General features: G+C 40.6%; 1 protein-coding gene across 1 annotated transcript; it reads left to right on the plus strand.

The window, feature by feature from the left end:
- Window positions 1-469: 469 nt before the first annotated feature.
- On the plus strand, window positions 470-19,176 carry LOC150080701 (uncharacterized). The gene is made up of 2 exons (XM_090380789.1): window positions 470-775; window positions 18,884-19,176. Exons 1-2 carry the CDS (start codon window positions 694-696, stop codon window positions 19,174-19,176), a joined length of 375 nt encoding a protein of 124 aa, XP_090236915.1. The 5' UTR covers window positions 470-693.
- Window positions 19,177-19,797: the final 621 nt, after the last annotated feature.

A 19,797-nucleotide genomic window follows, 5' to 3' on the forward strand; every position in this document is an offset into this window, starting at 1 on the left:
GTTTATTTATTGAAAGGGTCCAACAATCAAAAAATTTATTTACTTATCTATCCGCTTAAGTGTGCTGCCTGAATAGTGTTCAGTTTTCATGGTTATTGGATGTTAAAGCCTAACAGCAATTTCTGGACGAGAAACCAAATATTACATTCCTTGCACCATCGTTAACTTAAATCAACACGAGTTAAACGCTTACGTGACTGGAGTGAAATACTGTATATAGTTCATTCCAAGGCACCCCTCGTCTAGTTGCTACCGAGGTGCCCAAGTATCTGAAGTACTTTCAAGAATAACATTTAATGAGAGTCATTCTCCTTAGTGCACCGTCCAACGAGTGAAGAGTTAGGGAGAAAGAAAAAATAATAATCCACTCAGAACACTCTACTAGAGCGTCGTTTATTCTTAGACTTACAAAAAGAACAACTATATTTATCCCAAAAACGCGGTTGAAGGAACGCTGTGAACTGCAAGTAGTCTCCGTGACGTTTCGCAATTGGATGCTCGTGGCGAATATTTTGTGTGGAAGTAAACTACAACAAATAGAATGACTTTTTAATCAGTTCAACTTTGTGATACTTGCTATTATTGGTGGAAAATCAACTTTGACGAAGCCATTCAGTGGATGTGGACTGTTTATTGTTTTGTCTTCTCAATGAAATCATAACAATGGAGAAATCATAATCTGAAATCATAACAATGGAGACAAATATGAAATTTACTTGGAATATGAAATATTGTTTATTTTTATTGTGTTATATTTGCACATTGCGAATTGAAGGTAAGCGCACGCTGTTATGTACTTTAGAATAAGAATTATTCTGTTTTAATGAGATTTAAGATTTACAATTTTTTTTATAGTCTAGTTTTTTTTCTTATTGATGTTTTAGAATTATTTTTGGCGTATTTTTTTTATATTATATTTGTGCTCCTTGAGATACTAGTGTAATATTATTGATTGCATAAGTTTCAGATGGAAGATGTGCGATAAATGCTTCCAATATTATTTTAAAAAAACTTCTTCAGTTAACGTTCTTTCATAGTTTGATCGCGATGTTTGATTCCTGCTACTGGCTAGGAAACTTTATAATTTTTTTCTCCCGTGAACACTTTTCTAGTGTTTAGGGCCAATTCTAGAGTATACTAAAATATTTTTGTACATATTACCACTTACGTGTTATTGCTCCACACTGTACGAACTGTTGGATAATGCAGTTGGTGGTCCTAAAACTCATGGAAGCCACACAACACGCTTGCTACGCGTCTTATAACCACATAGTCAAGAAAAATTCTTATGTCTATTACATACGGTTAATACATACTATAATAAGTAGATACAGTTAATAATTGGTCCCTAAGGGCATGTAGACAAGCATGAAGCATCTATTCGTTTTACCACGTTGGCGAAGACAAAGTTCATGATCGTTTGTGACCCCAAACTATATAGACTACAAGGATTATTCTTAGTAGACAATACTCAAAGATACCCACAAATAAACTAGGGGAGTAAGAGAGGCAGTCAGTCACTGAACATGTTTTGTAGAAACGCCATATATACACGAGCTGTGCACTGTAGCACTATCAATGCATAGCTCACGTTGATACATCTGAGATATGTCCATCAGCATTTAGTGGCTGTGGAGGTCCAGGGGGGGGGGGGGGGAGGCAGCCTGTTAGTAGCTGTAGGGCGGCAGTTGATGTCGTTCTACATGCTCAGGACATTTGTAGTAGCATAAGTCGTTGTTGCTGAATTTTACGTTGAGCATGCACTAAAGTCATTCAGTGGTACCATACTGCAGCTCCATATGTGACAATTGGTATAAATACTGCTGAGTATAGAAGACGTTGAGTTGGTCCTTTAAGACTCCAGTCCTTGCAGGTAAAGCGTGCTAACATAGTGATGTAATTTTTTATCTTTTCTTTGATAGCTTGGATATGGGGGATGAAAGTTCTCCTATCGTCCAAAATTACTCCTAGGTACTTCACCGATCGGTAGTTTTTCAGTGGGCGGCTATTAAAACGTATGGTAGGAAGTCTGGAGAAGTCTAGTTTGCCTTTTAATAGGAGGGTTTTGCTCTTCTCAGTGGAGACTGAGAGTTTATTTTCCGTGGCCCATACGGACAGAGCAGCGCGAACAACCGTAGCCTGGGTTTCTATGGTGGCGCGGGTGGGGCCCTCAATGATAATAACCATGTCGTCGGCATAAGAAAGCTGAGTAGTGTGTGGGTAGTCCCTCAGGAGCCAGTCGTCGAGTATCATATTCCAGACAGCTGGCCCCAGGATGGAGCCCTGGGGACAGCCTCGGGTTAGATGTCGGGTGATGCAGTGATATTTTGTTTTGATGCTGACCTTGCGGTTAGAGAAGTAGCTTTTGAGGCAGTGGTAGAAATTCCAGGTACAATTAGAGACTCTGGCCCTCTGAAGAACGCCCGGCCATTACACTGTCAAAAGCTCCTTTGAAGTCAATGAAGATTGCCAGTACATAAGATGCATCCGACATCTATCTAAAACCCTCAAAGTTGCAGAACATAAGATGTTCTGCAACTTTGAGGGTTTTAGATAGAGCATCAATTGTGGAGCACCCTTGTTTGAATCCAGATTGAAGCGAGGATGCCAAACCACTGGCTTCATATCGGGATTGGAAGCGGGAGAGCAGCAGTCTCTCAAAAATCTTGCCGAGAATGGGAAGCAGCGCAATAGGGCGGTATGCCTTGGAGGTACCTGTGGGATCCTTAGGTAAGAGCCTCAGGTTAGCATGCTTCCAAAGTGATGGAAAGTTGCCCTCATTCAAACAGGTGTTGAAGAGCTCAAGAGGTATCATTGGAGCTATGGCCCAGAGACGTTGCACAGTCTCGCCTTCAATAAAATCCAGACCAGGAGCTTTACCTCTTTTGATTTTTTTAATTGCTGCATCGACTTCCTCCTCTGTGAATGGTTCCTCCATAATGTCTGGCTGGAAGCTCGAATTTTGTACTGCTATCTTCCTGTGGATGTCAGTGTCAGAAAACAACATAGTGTGCATAGTGTTAGGGTCGGGCGCCACCTGTGGTTTCCCACATCTGCGCCATATGCACACTGTGAAGAAATACAGAACACTGTAAATGCCAGAAAAAGTGTAGTGTGTTGAATGTGTAGTTTTGTGTTGGGTTCTGTTGTGTGTCCTGGCATTTGGCCGCAGGGCCCCTGGTGGAACCCCACGTTGCCCGCACACACCACTAGGAGGTAGCCAGGCTGCCCATAGCTCTCTGGCTAGTCCCCGTCAGGGTCGCCTCAGCTTCCTGAGCGGAGACCAAGTAAAAAAAAAAATAATAATAATAAATAAAAAAAAAAAAAATAAATAAATAAATAAATAATAATAATAAAAAATAAATAAATAAATAAATAAATAAATAAAAATAAAATAAATAAATAAATAAAATAAATAAATAAAATAAAAAAATAGTAATAAATAAATAAATAATAAAAAAAAAATTAATTAATTAAAAAAAAAAGCAGCGATTAGATAGAGTGAGGTAGTACAGGGTGTACAGAAGAAGAGGGGGAATGAAATTAAGAGTAAGGGGATATAGGCGAAGGCATCCCCGACCAGTCAATGTACATTCAGTCAATCAGGTGAAGGCGAAGAAAGGGGAAGGAATGGGGTCGAAAGTGACTGTACAATTGAGCAAAAATAGAATCGCCATTTGGCGCCTCTGTCATCGACATCGGCTGGTGTCCAATCCAGGGGTTTAATTCAATCCAATGGTACCTTTCAAACTCCAATCATCAGATAGTTGTCCGTTTGATGGTGTGGCGGTCAAGTTCATGACTGTCTAGTCTGGATGAAAGTCCATCATGGTCTGAGACCGTCTGTTGTCTTCCTTGGGACCGTTGTGGCGCAGGTACAGGAACTGTAGATAAGGTTTTCCTTCGGCTGAAGAGCTCTTGTGCGAAACGCGTGAAAGCTGTATATTCCTCCCTACTATCAAGCAGGTGTGTTTCTTGGTCTTTGGGTATGTAGGTCAAGAAAGTGATAAAGGTGCAGCGAAGATCCTCATATAGGGGGCAGTCATACATGAGGTGCGACCAACTCTCAGTCCTACCACAGGTGCAAGTGGGATCATCGATGATTCCCAGGGCCGTCAGTTTGCCTTTTAATGATCCATGGCCAGTTAACAGGTATGTAGCATAAAGACCAGGTGAAAACCAGGGGGAAGCCTGGGGAACACCCTGTTAATGTAAGGGAAGAACTTTCTAGTGATTTCGCCTTTGTTGGAAGTAGTCCATCTCGCTTTCCACGCCTGCTGCAGATGCGTGAGGAGACGCTTCTTTTCTGTTGTTCTGTCGTTTGCGGGGTCTGTTGTGAATTCGAGGATGGTCTTGGAATTTGCTTTGGAGAGGTGGAAGAGTAGTCCACAGCGGACCACCTCCAGGTCCAGTGGCATGGCGCCTTCCAGGATTTGCAGAGCATGGGTACTGACAGTGCAGCAGGCACGGGTAGTAGCGATCAGGATGTTTCTTTGCAGAGAGTCGAGGATTTTTCTACCACTAACAGTGATTGCTTTCGGGTACCAGATGCCTGCTGCGTACATTATAATCGGGGTAAATATCACTTTATAGAATAAGGACAGAGTGTGCCTATTGAGTCCCCAGTCCCGTCTGGAGACCCTGGTGACAAGGGCTGTGTAATTACGTATCTTTCTTCTTAGGTATTTAAGATGTGGCTGGAAATTCAGTTTGCTGTCAAGTATAACTCCTAGATACTTGAGTTGAGTGGAGAATTTTATGGTCCTGTTGTCGATTTTTATCTGTGGCGGTCTGGCTTCATTGAGACTTCCTTTGAGAAGAATAGAATCTGTTTTGGCGGCAGAGATGGTGAGGTTATGGTGTTTAGCCCAGTCCTGTAGCTTCTGTAGTGCATTATTCGCCAAAGTCTCCAGTCGGGCCCTAGAATCGCCGGTAACGGTGATAATAAGATCATCTGCATAGGCTTGAGACGTGACCTCTCCCAGGTCCATGCCAAGGAATTCATCAAGGACAAGATTCCACAAGAATGGGCCCAGAACCGAGCCCTGTGGGCATCCTCTGTAGACCTGTCTGGTGATTTTCATATATGGAGCATTGACAGTGATTGACCTGTTGGAAAGGTAGCTTTTGATGGAGTTATATAGGTTTACTGGAAGCTTTGATTGGCGCAGTCTGCCTAGGACGCTCGGCCATCAAAGTGAGTCGAACGCCCCAGCAAAGTCGACAGCGATGACCAGAAAGTATTTCTTTTGGGTAATTCCTACTGCTTCAAGGAGATTGTGGAGTGCATCTACAGTGGAGTGCCCCGTTTTGAATCCAAATTGTCTGTGAGAAGCCATGTTTGCATTGTTGTAGTGTTTGAGAAGTCTGTAGTAGAGTAGCCTTTCATAGAGTTTACTAAGTACCGACAGGAGAGCGATGGGACGGTAGGAGTTTGGGAGTTCAGGTGGTTTCGTCGGGTTCTTCAGGATTAGTTTTACGTTGGCCGACTTCCAAACTGTTGGGTAGTGACCATCACGTAGACAGGTATTGAATAGATGATGTATTAATTCGGGGACACACTCCACTGTTTTCTTTATAATCTCAGGCTCCAGCAGGTCCGATCCTGGACATTTTCCTATCTTTGATCAGGGCTGCAGCAGTTTGTAGTTCTCCTAAGTCAAAGGGAGATTCCTGCTCTTCAGTGTGGTAAGTCTCATTCTCTGCACAGAGGGATTTTTGTTCCTGAGTGATTGGGTTTGTTGCTGGTTGTAGGATGGCGTCCAAAATGTTTGTTATGGATTGCTACCAGGTGGTTGCTTCCGTGCCTTGTAATGACTTGGTTGAAGTGGTGACCTCTCCCCTGGGTAGTTTGTTTGTGGTGATCTTGTACACCACTCCCCAGAAAACAACAATGGGCCCAACACCGAACCCGGAGAGTCACTAATATTAGTCCATGAAGAACAGTGTCCATTGATTACCACTCTGTCTTCTCCCACTGACCATCCCTTTATCCATAGCAGCAACTTGCCCTTAATACCACTGCTTCAATTTTTATAGCAGTCTTATGTGCAACAGTATCAAAAGCTTTCGTGAAATCCAAGTAGAATATGTGGTATTAAACTTATTTTTGCATCCATTTCCTTTGTGACCCCCATCATAGTATCCAATCAAATTGGTCAGACAAGACTTCTCTTTAACAGAAGTCTGGCATACATACAAATTAACACGTGACACGGACGCCTATGATAGATACAAGTTGATCTGTAACCAAGTTACAAAGGAGGTTAGGCAGGCGAAGGCAGATTACGAGAGATCCTTGGCAAGGGATGCGAAGAAAAACAGCAAAGAGTTCTTTACTTATGTAAACTCTAGAAGGAAGGGGATGAATCAGATTGGTCCACTTGAGATCGATGGGTCAACTGTTGATGACCCTGCTCGGGTAGCTAACAAACTAAATGAATATTTTGCATCGACATTCACACATGAGGAGTTATTCAGCGAGGGGAATGCCAGAGGTGTATTCAACTCTAGCAGTAAGCTAGAGAATCTTGTAATAACTGAGAGCAAAGTGGAGGAGAAATTGTTGAAGATAAACACAAGAAAGGCACCTGGGGTGGATGGGATCTATCCAGTTATATTAAAGGAGGCAGCAAAGGAGGTAAGCAAACCCTTAGCCATAATTATGAGAGCTTCCTTGGACTCAGGGGAGGTACCCATTGACTGGAGATGTGCAAATGTGACCCCAATTCACAAAGGGGGATCAAAGGCTGACACAAGTAATTATAGACCTGTGAGTTTAACTTCTGTTCCCGGAAAATTAATGGAGGCACTGGTGAAAGAAGCACTGCAGGATCATCTAGACAAGACTTCAGTTATAGCTAGGACACAGCATGGTTTTGTTAAGGGGAAGTCTTGCCTGACCAATTTGATTGGATACTATGATGCAGTCACAAAAGAACTGGATGCAGGGAATAACTTTGATATTATATACTTGGATCTTAGAAAGGCTTTTGATACTGTTGCACATGGAAGACTGCTGCACAAATTGGAGCAGTGTGGCATTGGAGGCAAGTTGCTGCTATGGATAAAGGGGTGGTTGAGGGGGAGAAGACAGAGAGTGGTAATCAATGGACACTGCTCATCGTGGACTAATGTTATTAGTGGAGTCCCTCAGGGTTCAGTATTGGGGCCTTTGTTTTCTGTATTTATAAATGATATTGATGATGGTATATCAGGCTTAATGTCCAAGTTTGCAGACGATACGAAGGTTGGCAGGGTTGTCAAGGACACTACTGACACTATGCTGCTGCAACAGGATTTGGAAAGGTTGAGCAGATGGGCTTCGAGGTGGCAAATGAAGTTTAACATTGACAAATGTAAAGTACTACATATGGGAAACAGCAACCCCAGAGCAACGTATCAACTCTGTGGTACTACACTGACAGTGGTAGAGAATGAAAGGGACCTGGGGGTGGTGGTGCAGGCAGATATGAAGTTCTCTGAGCAGTGCAGACGAGCTGCAAGAGTAGCTCATGGTGTATTGTCAATGATATATAGGAATTTTTCTAGCAGGGATAAGGAGGTGATTATTCCCTTGTATAAGGCAATGGTCAGGCCACACCTAGAGTACTGCATACAGGCCTGGAGGCCTCATTTCAGGAAGGATGTAGAGCTGCTGGAACGAGTACAGAGAAGGGCAACTAGATTGGTGAATGGGACAAAGGGGTTCTCTTACGAAGAAAGGCTTAAGTTTTGCAAATTACAGTGTCTGGAAACTAGGCACCAGCGGGGTGATCTGATAGAGGTGTACAAAGCCTTGAATGGTTTGAGCATGCTCAATGCTGATGGGATTCTTCCTCTAGCTCAGAAAAATCACCTGAGAGGGCATAAATTCAAATTGAGGAAAGACAGATGTAGGATAGATGTGCGGAAATTTGCCTTTAGCCAGCGGGTGGTTGGTGGGTGGAACAGACTTCCATCCCTTGTCGTGGAAGTTGATAGCCTAAATAAGTTTAAGGCTCAGCTGGACAGGTATTTCGAACGAACAGAGGGGTGAAGTGGAAGTGGTTATTTTTATTTATGTTACTTTTTTTTTTTTTTTTTTTGGCTGATGCTGCATAAGCTTGCTTTCTTGCATCAAATGCCTCTACTAATGCTAATGCTAACAAACCCATGTTGTGTCTGAACTATAACTGCAGGTTTGTCTAGATCAGGGGTGGGCAACTTTTTTCGTCAGCGGGCCGAATGAAATTTTCGCATCATGATGCGGGCCGGAATAGATTGAACGATTTAATAAAAAAAATCAGAACCTAAAAAATGTTATATTACTTGAATTACCAAATTATTAATGTATTTTTAAAAAAAAATATCTGAATGTCCAATTATCATTGAAAATGCGGCATTCGACATCAATTTTCTTTTTTTTTTTAATTGGCTAATTTTATGGGCTATAAATTATATTAAATTAAAAATTGTAATAATTAGAAAAGGCATAAAACATAAAATATCTCGCACCAATATTATTTTTTTCAATAAGAAGTCAAACCCAAAGGAACTTCGTTCGATCGATGCTACAATAATAATTAGGAAATAACTCTTTGACGCTGCATAGAATCACTTGGTTACTGTTGTACTGGCCGCGATTCCCGATTGAACCGAATTAAGCCGAACGTTTACGGCGAGTGTAGTCAGGTATGGATTTTCTATATTTATGCATTTACCGAAGGGGCCGGATTCAACATTGTTGCGGGCCGGATGTGGCCCGCGGGCCGACTGTTGCCCGCCCCTGGTCTAGATGATCCTGCATTACTTCTTTAATCAGTGAAAATAATTGAAAAACTCAATTATTTTCCCTGGAACAGAAGTTAAATTAATAGGTCTGTAATTACCTGTGTCACCTTTGATTCCCCTTTGTGAATAGGGGATTCATTTGCGCATATTCATTCCTCGGACACCTCCCCTGAACTCAAAGATGCCAATTATGGGACCTACATACTTCTTTGTGTGAAGAACACACAGTTTTGTTGTGATAATAATAACAATAAGTCTCTCAGCGAACACCTACAAGGAACTCCAGAAAGTGGCAATCCTGAACACCTGTAGGACAGTCAGAGAGTTCCTCGACCAACAGTAACACCAGACATAAACAACAACAACCACCCTGTGTACTTGGTAGCAATACCCGTCACGAGGTGGAATCCCCAATCAGGGAGAAATAATATAAGAGCAATAATAATAATTATTATAATCCTATATTCATTTAAATGGCTCTTTCAACTTTCTGAAATACCAAAGTACTGTTGTACACTGGACGAGTGAGTCGCTGCGTGAGGGAGCACAAAGACTGTGTGGAATGAAATGGTTATGGTTTGAAGAGTATTTCGAATTAATGCTGTGTTCATGGTCCCTACAGTTCCAGGTTTTTAATCCGAACGAGAACGTATGGGATCGAGCAGTTGTTTCTGGTGAGCGACAGCTCCGGACGAATATGGGAAACGTGCAGGGAATACACTAACAGAAATAGGCCAGCTCACCAGGGATACGCTTGCACACCTATAGAATCAATGACAAGAAGAGCTACTAATATAGTTTATAAAGAATTTCTTTCCACCAGGAAAGAAGTTCTTACAGGGAATTTTAGAGAAAAATAAATTATAGGAAATTTTATTATTATTAGCCATATGGTGCAAGGAAGCCTGAGGTTTATGCTGCAACAGCCAAAAAAAAAAAAAAAAAAAAAATCTGAATTACCCTGAGAGAGAAGTAGAAAGGAATCACCAAGAACGATAAGAATGATGATATCCAGCTCAGGACCCTGGGTGTGCCAAGACCACACTCACCAGACGTGAGCCCCTGGGGTTAAATTATATTTGACTAAAAAAAGCTTACTGCTTACAGTAACTGAAGGATTTTAATTTTAGTAACAGTATTTACCTCCAGCATGAAGGACTAACGAGAAAATCTGTGCTCCATCATCACACACGGTAAGTAATTTTTCTCACTCCTCCTCGTTGCTGAAAAACGTATTACAGATGCAGCTGTAGTAACAAGTTATCAAAGCACTGGAAAACCACTTTGAATACTTGAGCATAAAAAGACATTTTTATGCTCGTATATTTTTCTGTTAAAAATATGCAAGCAACTTTTGCACAAGGTTATTATCGGTAGTAGTGATGGCAAACAATGCTAGTGTGTGTGTGGGGGGTTTAAAAGAATGTTTTTATTTGGCTTGTTTTTGTTTTGACTTCCACCCTACTGAAGTCACAATCCCACCCCACAAACATTACCAATTTTTATCACCATAATCAGTAAAACTCATTTCAACTCTTATTACTTTGTTAGATCTCTTAGCTTTTAACACACGAAGTGTGTTACAACTGGTATCCTCTTACATCAGTAATGTTCACTATAAATCCCTCCCTCATTCTATTTTAGGAGCAATATGGCCTTAGTTGCTAATGCTCCTAAAAACCAAATAACATTCTTTTTTTTTCTTTTTTTTTACATTCTTCATGATGAGGGACATGAGGACCCTGAAGTCTATACTTTCCGTACAACCATAGGAGGGTGTCTCCTCATAGAGGTCCTCCTTTGATGTAATCGACAGCAACCATAGGTCCCCTGAAGCACCCTTACAGAGATAACTTTTATATCAGACCTTATAAGGCCCAATCCCAATAATAAATTTGCAGATGTTTTGCTCCATATACCTCTGTATGAAAGGGTAATGGTAGACACTACTGGGCTATTTCCTCTGTAGTCTGGACTCGGTGCTTCAAATCATTATTCATGTCGTATTTCCTCTTTTTAAGTCAATGGGAGACCTTTAACCCATTGCCCGCTCCAACTATTTGTGACTTCAGGACATAGGTGGAATTACCCCCTGGTGCACACGATGTCTGGTTTTTGATACCCTCAGCAGTTTAGAATCTAGGCTCTGCAAGAGTCCTCCATCCCCTCTGAACTAGTCTGTTATTTGCAATGGCCACAACAGCATCATGTCGATTCACACGCTTATCATGGGACCGATGACAGCGGAGTGCAATATGGGCCAGGGACTCTGCTACAGAGCAGCCTCCCCTACAGTTTCGATCCGAAGATCGTCCTCTTGATGTCCTGGAGAGGGTAGGTAGAGCATTAATTCGGGTCCTGAGTAGCTCAATGAACTCATGGCCGGTCAGGAACCGGGTCCCATCCCCGACCCATTGATGCTGAGTAGAGACGAGGGAGGACTCCTGCAGTGCTCTGCCATCAACTGACATGTATAAAAGTGTCTCACATCTCTTAATCATAGACTCTTTGTTGTTCACTAACATAACTCCATCATAACAAAGTTGGTTAGCCTTCCTTTTCTCCCTTAGAAAAGGAGGCCGCTCCACTAGCTTACTTATTAAGGTAGAGCTCGAGGATACAAGTTTCTCCAATCGATTACTTTTTAATATTGGGACGCTCCATCTATAAGCTGGAATGCCAAGTCCTCCATTAATACTGGCATATAAGTATACGTTCGGAATATCCTCGGGGAGATTCAGCCACTGTTTGACTGAGGACCTTATTCTTTTGTCGAGGGAATTGAGTCTCCCAGAAGTTATTCTTCCTAGCACCAAACGATGGTAAAATCTAGGAATTAGATAATTTTTAAGAATGAATAATCTCTCAACCTCAAGGTCAACATCAACTTTAGACTTTCCAGTGGCCGAAAACTCCACTCCAAGGTATGTCCACTTGTCCTCAGGTTGTTTAGATGGTAGCGCTTCGTCTCCCAAGAGAAACCTGCTTGAGTCTATTTTAACTTTCTTCTGCCTTCCTGAAGCCACCAGAGATAGAGTCCAGGATTTACTAGTATTAATTTTAGTATTAGTATTTAGTATTAGTAACGGCCGCATGGTGCAAGAAAGCCTATGGCTTATGCTGCACAAGCCAAAAAAAAAAAAAAAAAAAATCCGAACAAAACGATGATAAAAACAAAAAATAAATAAATAAAATAAATAACTAAATAATAATAATTAATAAATAAAAATATATATATAAAATAAAATATAAATAAAAAGGAAATTAAACCTATCATCCTATGCGCTTCCCTTACCCGAAAGTACTATCCAGATGACCTTTGAATTTCCCCAAACTGTCGGCCTCTACCACCCATGAAGGCAACTTATTCCAATAATTTATAACTCGCTGGCTAAAATAAAACTTCCTGCAGTCCAATCTAAACATTTCCCCCGTAACTTGAATTTATGTCCCCTAGTTCTAGCATCATTTATAATCTTGAAAATTGTCTTCATTCATTTTACTGATGCCTCTCAGAGCCTTAAACACCTCAATCAAATCTCCTCTAAGGTGTCTAGTTTCCAAACTCTGCAAACCACATATTCGAAGTCTTTCTTCATAAGGACGCCCTTTTGCCGATCTCACCAGGCGAGTTACCCTTCTTTGCACCCTTTCAAGAAGCTCGATGTCTTTCTTTAGGTGCGGTCTCCATACTTGAACACAGTATTCCAAGTGTGGTCTAACATAAGCCTTATATAATGGGATTATCATGTCCCTATCTCTACTTGCAAAAGTTCGATAGATCATCGATAGGACACCATGGGCCTTCCTTGCAACCTGTTTACAATGCTCAGAGAATTTCATGTCTGACCGTATCGTAACACCCAAGTCCCTTTCCTCCAGTACTGGGTTTAGTTGAACTCCACCAAGTGAATAAATTTTTTTGGGATTACTGTTTCCCAGGTGTAATACCTTACACTTTGTTGGATTAAAGCACAGCTGCCATTTTTCTGACCATTCTTGAAGTCTATCTAGGTCTCTCTGAAGAAGCTCAGCTTGACAGTGATCATTAACTACTCTACTAATTTTAACATCATCTGCAAATTTAGACTCTAACTCTATTTTTGACAAAAACGATTGTGCCCTGTCTAATAACGACTGGAGACCACCCTTAGTAACTGCAACCAATACGAGATCGTCAGCAAAGGCCATTGCGTTTACAATCTTATTTTCCAATCTAAATCCAATGTGAGTTGGAAGATCTCCTAACAAGAGGTCCATGACCATATTAAACAATAAAGGAGAAAGTGGATCTCCCTGTCTGACCCTCTTGTGGGTGCTACACAATGACCTCTACCTCCGAATCTCATAGTGGTTGTGGCACCTCCATATAAATTACATAAATACTTCGAGAAAGTATAAGGGAGGCCATGCCTAAATGCTGCTTCAATGATTGCAGAGTGGTCTACCGAGTCAAAGGCCTTCAGAAGGTCTATAGTTGCTAGGTCTAGATGTTTGAGCTTTGAGCGTGATTCTTGAAGCAAAGATTGCAGAAGAAACACGCTCTCGGCTGTCCCATCTACAGGTATAAACGTTTTCTGCCTTTCATCAATTTTAATTACAAGGCTCAATCTCTTTGTAATAATCTTACGAGACGTCCGTAATAAGATTGATGACATTGATATTGGACGAAAATCCTTAGGTGAATCTGACAGCTTTTTTCTTCGGAATAAACACGGATACCGCTTCATAGAGAGACTTTTGTAATCTATCTGCATATAACATAATATGGAACAGGTCCTTCAGGATTTCGCATGGAATATTCTTCAGTAGCTGGGGACTTAGGCCATCTGGTCCTGGAGCAGTGTTGACTGCTGGGAAACTTTTTAATTTCATCCGACGCAATTGGTTTGTACAGTTCCTCTGCAATCCGTCTATCAGGAACTTCCACTGAGTGTATCTGTACATGGCGAGGTTCTTGCGCAGGGCAAAAAAGCTTCTTCCAATAAGAGAAGTCATCCTGATTGATATTCCAATCGTCTACGGAAGAATCATTAAGTACCTGTAGATAACAAAAAAATAATAATAATAATAAAAAAAAAAACGAAATAAATAAATAGAAAAAAAAAAAATATATATATACTAAGTATATATATATTGGTTTTTAGCATATATACGCAAACATTCATACGTATATATATCAAAAAGTGAAAAGGTAAAAACCAAGGGGGGGGGGAGAGAGAGAGAGAGAGAGAGAGAGAGAGAGAGAGAGAGAGAGAGAGAGAGAGAGAGAGAGAGATCAAGAAAAGGGTAGATCTTCCAGTTGTGCAGCCAGTAAGAACGGCAGCATAAAAACACTTCGGTGCCTCCAGGCAGATACTTCTTTAGCAAATACCTGGAGCATCTGAAACTTACTACAGTCTCTTAAAAATATAGCTTCTTCTCCTGGAGCTATACTCTCAAGAATTTCACGTATCGCTGTCCTGCCATTGTCATATATTCGACAATCATATAGTATGTGCTGCCAGCCTTCCCTGGCCCCGCAAAAACAAAAGTCCGTGTTACTTAGTCCTAATGCATATAATTTCTCATTCATTGACCCGTGCCCTGTTAACAAAAATGACGACTGTAAACTAGGTGTAAACCACAATTGCGAACTTTTTTATCATTCAGAAAAGTCACGTTCGGGATAAACAAGTTGGTCACTCTTCCAGTAGTTATGGTATCCCATCTTGTCTGCCATAAATTGATTATTTCATTCATACATCTTTTCTTTTCGCCTCTGCAGTCAGAGCGAATATTTATCTCTATACCAAAAAGTTCTGTAGGAATTTCCCTCTTAATACGGTAGCGAAAACCACGATACAACAAATGTAGATCCAAGGGTAGCGCGGCAGTGGACACCGTTCTGCACACTCTTACAATACCAAGAAGCATGATGCGTTGTATGGAATTTAGATTAGCCCGAAACGTAGCTATTTTAACTCTATGGAACCAGGCTCCTGCAGCGTACTGCCTTGTAATACAGAAACAGTGTTTTATGTGATAAGCCCCAGTATATTATTATTTTTTTGTTATCTTAGTTAATTATTTTTATTCATTTCTTTCTCTTCCTTTCGGGTTTTTTTTTTTTTTTTTATTTAATTTTATTTTATTTTTTCCCTCTGGAGTGGGCCCCAGAGAAGGGAAAAAAAATTATTTTATTTTTTTTATTTATTTATATTTTTGTCTCATACTCTGAGACCATAGGTGTCCCATCTCCTGGAACTGGCCCACCTTCCCGTGGTGTGGACGAGTACCCAGAATCATCTGTCCAGGTGACTGATGCTTCGGGGTAGCCAAGCGGTCAGAACATAACAACAGAACACACACATAATACACCCAAACCGACGTCACACACATCTGGCCCATTTGTAGTGATACTGTTCTTCACAGAGATACGAGGCGGAGTTGAACTGACGTTCTAGGAGCCGCCCCTTACATAAACACATGTCCACAAGTACCTGTAGAGCACAACGTCACCTATTCTTATGATATAATTGTTGCGTTTTGGCATATTCTCTTTTAACAATTCTTTTCTTGCTAAGATATTCCTCCTTATCCAAAAGCCTTTCTCTACGTTTAGCAGGTCTACGTATAGTAACATCTGTGCCAACCAATATCGTCTTAATGTAGTTATCCAGTTCTTCAAAGTCTAACTTGTTGTCGAGAATCTCGGCGACATAAACCTTGAGAAGTCGATGATTAAATCAATCGACCGGCAAAACACCTAGTGAAGATACGATGGCTTCCCTTAGTTTATCTTTAATATCTACCTCCTCTTGGCTTTGATAAATCTCTTCTTCTCGCAGAGTTTCAACAGATGGACCAATGAGTTGTTAAATAAGCTGCAGATGAAACAGAGAAAGAAGAGGAAAAGATCCCTAGTGGAATGGATGTTGAAAGCACCACATGTGGATCGTCCCCAGGGTCCGGTCCGGAGCCAGGATCCATTACAGACTTCCAACTCCTTCCAGTCCCCGGAGCTTCAACCCCGGTGGCACATGAAGCCGTGTACTTTCCCCTGAACAGGGGTCGCATGGCAGACCAAGGTTGATTTGCAATATTAAGGGAAGAGGGAAGAAGAAGAGACAGATGTAGGATCAGCACTTACCGTATGAATCTGCAAGAGGTTGGAAACCTGCTCAGCATACGCGGCATTTTTCCTCCTTCCTCTAATGGCCTCCAAGGTACGATGAGGGAACCGGGACTGCAACAGTTGATTGAGATTTTTTTCTACCGGCGATCCGAAGTTCGACCTCAGCGTTGGCTAACATTGCTATCTCTTCTTCCGACCAGCGAGCGTGGAGTCTTCCAACTTCTACCGGATGGCCTCGCTTAACATGGAGTCCTAATCCTGTCTTGGTGGTAAAGAATTTCGAGCAATACTGACAATGGAAAGGTTGTCCAGGAGCAGCTGGGATGCCATCTCCCTCCCAGAAGGCTGTACAGTAGCATAGAGTGGTGCTGGATTGTCGCTTGCTAGAAGGCAAACGATCAATCTCTTTCTCTTTATTTCTTCTTGTAACTGGATCAGCAAACCCGCCGGGGTAGTTGGCTCCGGCGGGAGAAATAGCGTGTACCACTTTCGCCAGGCGAACCTGCCCAGCCCACACCACGAGGAGGTAGGGTACTCCGCACTTGTGGCAGATGTTAGAGCCACTTCGTGGGCCAAATTTGTTACTCTTTAGTAATTCGATTAATAGTATCGAATTTGCGTACCTCAGTAACACACAGAGAGAAATTACTTTAAGCCAATCTGCAGGTGGTGACCTGGTGAATAGCACGGTGGTTATAATCACCGTCCTTTCCCATACCAGAGAGAAAAGGACCTGGTTCGAATATCGTCAATGAAGCGAGTAACTTTTATCGGCTTTTTCATTCCGTGGTTTGGTTTGGTTTTTTTTTTTTTTTTTAGGAGCATTAGCAGCTAAGGCCATATTGCTCCGATTCCGTGGTACAGTTAATCGGTCTCGCGTTTTTCTCTCCAAACACGCGGATTTTTTTAGTCCAGCAAAACAGGCAAACCGACCAGAAGACCACTCAAGCAATTCACGGATATAATACACACGGATGGACGACGTTGTTCTTGATAGCCCTAATATGACTTTTTTTTATTTTAGAAAAGACAAAAATGCAGAAGTCGTATTTACAAAATATAAGCTGTTATTCGCAATGAAATATAACCCAGACACTGCCATCATTGGAAAAAAAAATAATAAAAAATAAAATTAAATAAAATTAAAAAAAAATCAAAATTTTGGTAATTCGTTTAATAATGATGCATAATTGCACTTGTTATACACACTAATTGCATACAAGACAGCTTTTATATATTATTGACTCCTTTGTTAAAAACAATGGTGGCGATTTTTGCGTACAAGACGACAAACGCGAGTATGCCCATTTAACGATCGTAGTTTTGGCCTAGGTGACTCCTAACTACAGGGATGTTCTTTATATTTTCTATGTGGAGAATACAAAGAACATTAGTGTGTTATTAGTGGAGTCCCACAGGGTTCGGTGTGGGTCCACTGTTGTTTTGTATATTTATCAATGATATTGATGAAGGTATATCAGGCTTAGTGTCAAAGTTTGTAGATGATACAAAGTTGGCAGGGTTTTGAATGACAGTAATGGCAGTGTGCTACTGTAACAGGCTCTAAAATATTTGGACAGATGGGCTGAGAAGTGGCAACTGAAGTTTAACCTTGACAAATGCAAAGTACTGCATATGGGTAGAAGTAACCCCAGAGAAACGTACCAACTGTGTGGTACTACACTTAAGGTGGTAGAAAATGAAAAAGACCTGGGAGTAATTGTGCAGTCAGATATTAAGTTTTCTGAGCAATGCAGACAGGCTGGCAGGGCTGGGCATGGGGTTTTATCATTGACATGATATACAATCCTGTATATCATGTCAATGATATACAGGAATTTTGCTAGCAGGGAAAATGAGGTGATTGTCCCTCTGTATAAGGCAATGGTGAGGCCACGCCTTGAGTACTGCGTACAGGTCTGGAGGCCTCATTTTAGGAAGGATGTAGATTTACTTGAGCGTGTACAGAGAAGGGCAACAAGATTGGTGAGGGGAATGAAGGGATCCTCTTACCAAGAGAGAGGCTTAAGTTCTGCAAATTGCAGCGGCTGGACACTAGGCACCTGCAAAGTGATCTGATTGAGATGTATAAGGCCTTGAATGGGTTGAGCACGCTGAATTCTGATGGGTTCGTAATCTGAACAAGTGGAAACTTGTTCAGATTACGAACCTAAGTGGGCATAAATTCAAATTGAGGAAAGACAGATGTGCGGAAATTTGCCTTTAGCCAGCGGGTGGTTAATTGCTGGACAAACTTCCATCTGTCGTTGTGGAAATTGACAGGTTAAATAAATTTAAGGAGGAACTGGACAAACATTTAAAGGGAATTGTTTTGTAAATTTTTTTTTTTTGGCTGATGCTGCATAAGCTCATACACTTGCTTTCTTGCATCACACGCCACTACTATGTTATAAACTCTTCTGATTTATGTGACCTCCGAAATATAGATGGAAAATTTATTATTTTGTTTACAACACTACCAGTGTAAATATTTTCGTTGCACTAAACAATTGATAATATCTATTTCGTTATTTGTTTGAAAGAAGATCGTAAACTGCAGGGATGACAGTTTCTGTATGAACTTCCAGTATACACATGGATATGAAGACCAAATGTACAGTATCTTATGTACGCACATGAATAACACTTCGTGAAATTACTTTCTGCAGCTTTTACAACGAAGTAACGTCTATGAAAATCTTATCACTGATTAATCGAACATACGCTGTTTGGTATCATTCTGACATTTATGTATAGATAATTCGAAATTTTACAGGAAAAAAAAAAAAAAGTTGTCGAAGCACATATCCGGGATGGTTTTATGGAATGGTAAGTTTGGAATAATATATCCTTGATAATTTTTACATATAATGCACAGATAGGCTATTATGTTTTTAATTAAGTTGAGAATTCTACTCACAATTGAGTAATAATATAAATTAAATGTTTAGCCATATTTACTCTTTTAACAATTCTTAATTATGATCTTCACAGCTGTTAAGTCTCCTGATGTCACTTATTACGGTAAGAAATTTGTTCTGGAAGGTCAGCAGTTTACCATTCAGTGTCGTCTATCTGCGTTTCGAATTCCGAAGTGGACAAAAGACGGTGTGACGATTTACGACGGTCAAAATAATTATAACATGACGAGGGAAGATGAAGATACCGGTATTTTGTTAACTCTTTACGTGGACAACGCTGAGGAGCAGCACAAGGGCGAATATAAGTGTAATCCTCACAGCGAAAAATTTCACAGGATCGACGTGGTATCGCTTAAAGATAAGTGAACTTTATTTATAAAGAATTTTTTTTAGCAGTTTATTCAAATAATGGTATTTGAATAAACCATTGAATTTATCAGAAAAATCCGGGTATTCCGGATTTTTTTTTATAAATTCAATAAAGAAGGAAGAAGAGGGATAATAGCATCACCTTATGAATAGATTCATTGACTGAAGATATAATAATCACTTGTGCGAATTTAATTTATATACGTAGACGACCTCGTCTACGTATATAAATTAAATTCGCACAAGTAATTATTATATCTTCAGTCAATAAATCTATTCATAAGGTGATGCTATTATCCCTCTTCTTCCTTCTTCGATAATGTCCAATATTATTTCCAATTAATTATGTCGAATATATTTTAAAATAAATTTTCTCCCAAACCATAAAGCATGCAACGTTTCCTTATCATAAAGGTATTTTCATGTTGATTTGCACAGTCTTAACCCCCAGTGAATACATTTCTTACGTTTTAAAACATACCGATGAGCCAAAACATTATGACCACCTACCTAATATGATGTTGGTCCTCCACGTGCAGCCAAAACAGCTGGTACCCAGCGAGGCATGGACGTTACAAGATTTCTAAATGTGTCTTGTGGTATAAACACATAACTAGC

Source organism: Mastigoproctus giganteus, chromosome 9, assembly GCF_048544385.1.
Source record: "Mastigoproctus giganteus isolate SK-2022 chromosome 9, ASM4854438v1, whole genome shotgun sequence".
NCBI classification, from domain to species: domain Eukaryota; kingdom Metazoa; phylum Arthropoda; class Arachnida; order Uropygi; family Thelyphonidae; genus Mastigoproctus; species Mastigoproctus giganteus.

Excerpts from the sequence above, each read along its gene's own strand:
- LOC150080701 (XM_090380789.1), top strand. The coding sequence starts at position 694 with ATGGAGACAAATATGAAATTTACTTGGAATATGAAATATTGTTTATTT. Across the intron at positions 776-18,883 it reads TTGCACATTGCGAATTGAAG|CTGTTAAGTCTCCTGATGTC; the intron begins GTAAGCGCACGC and ends TGATCTTCACAG.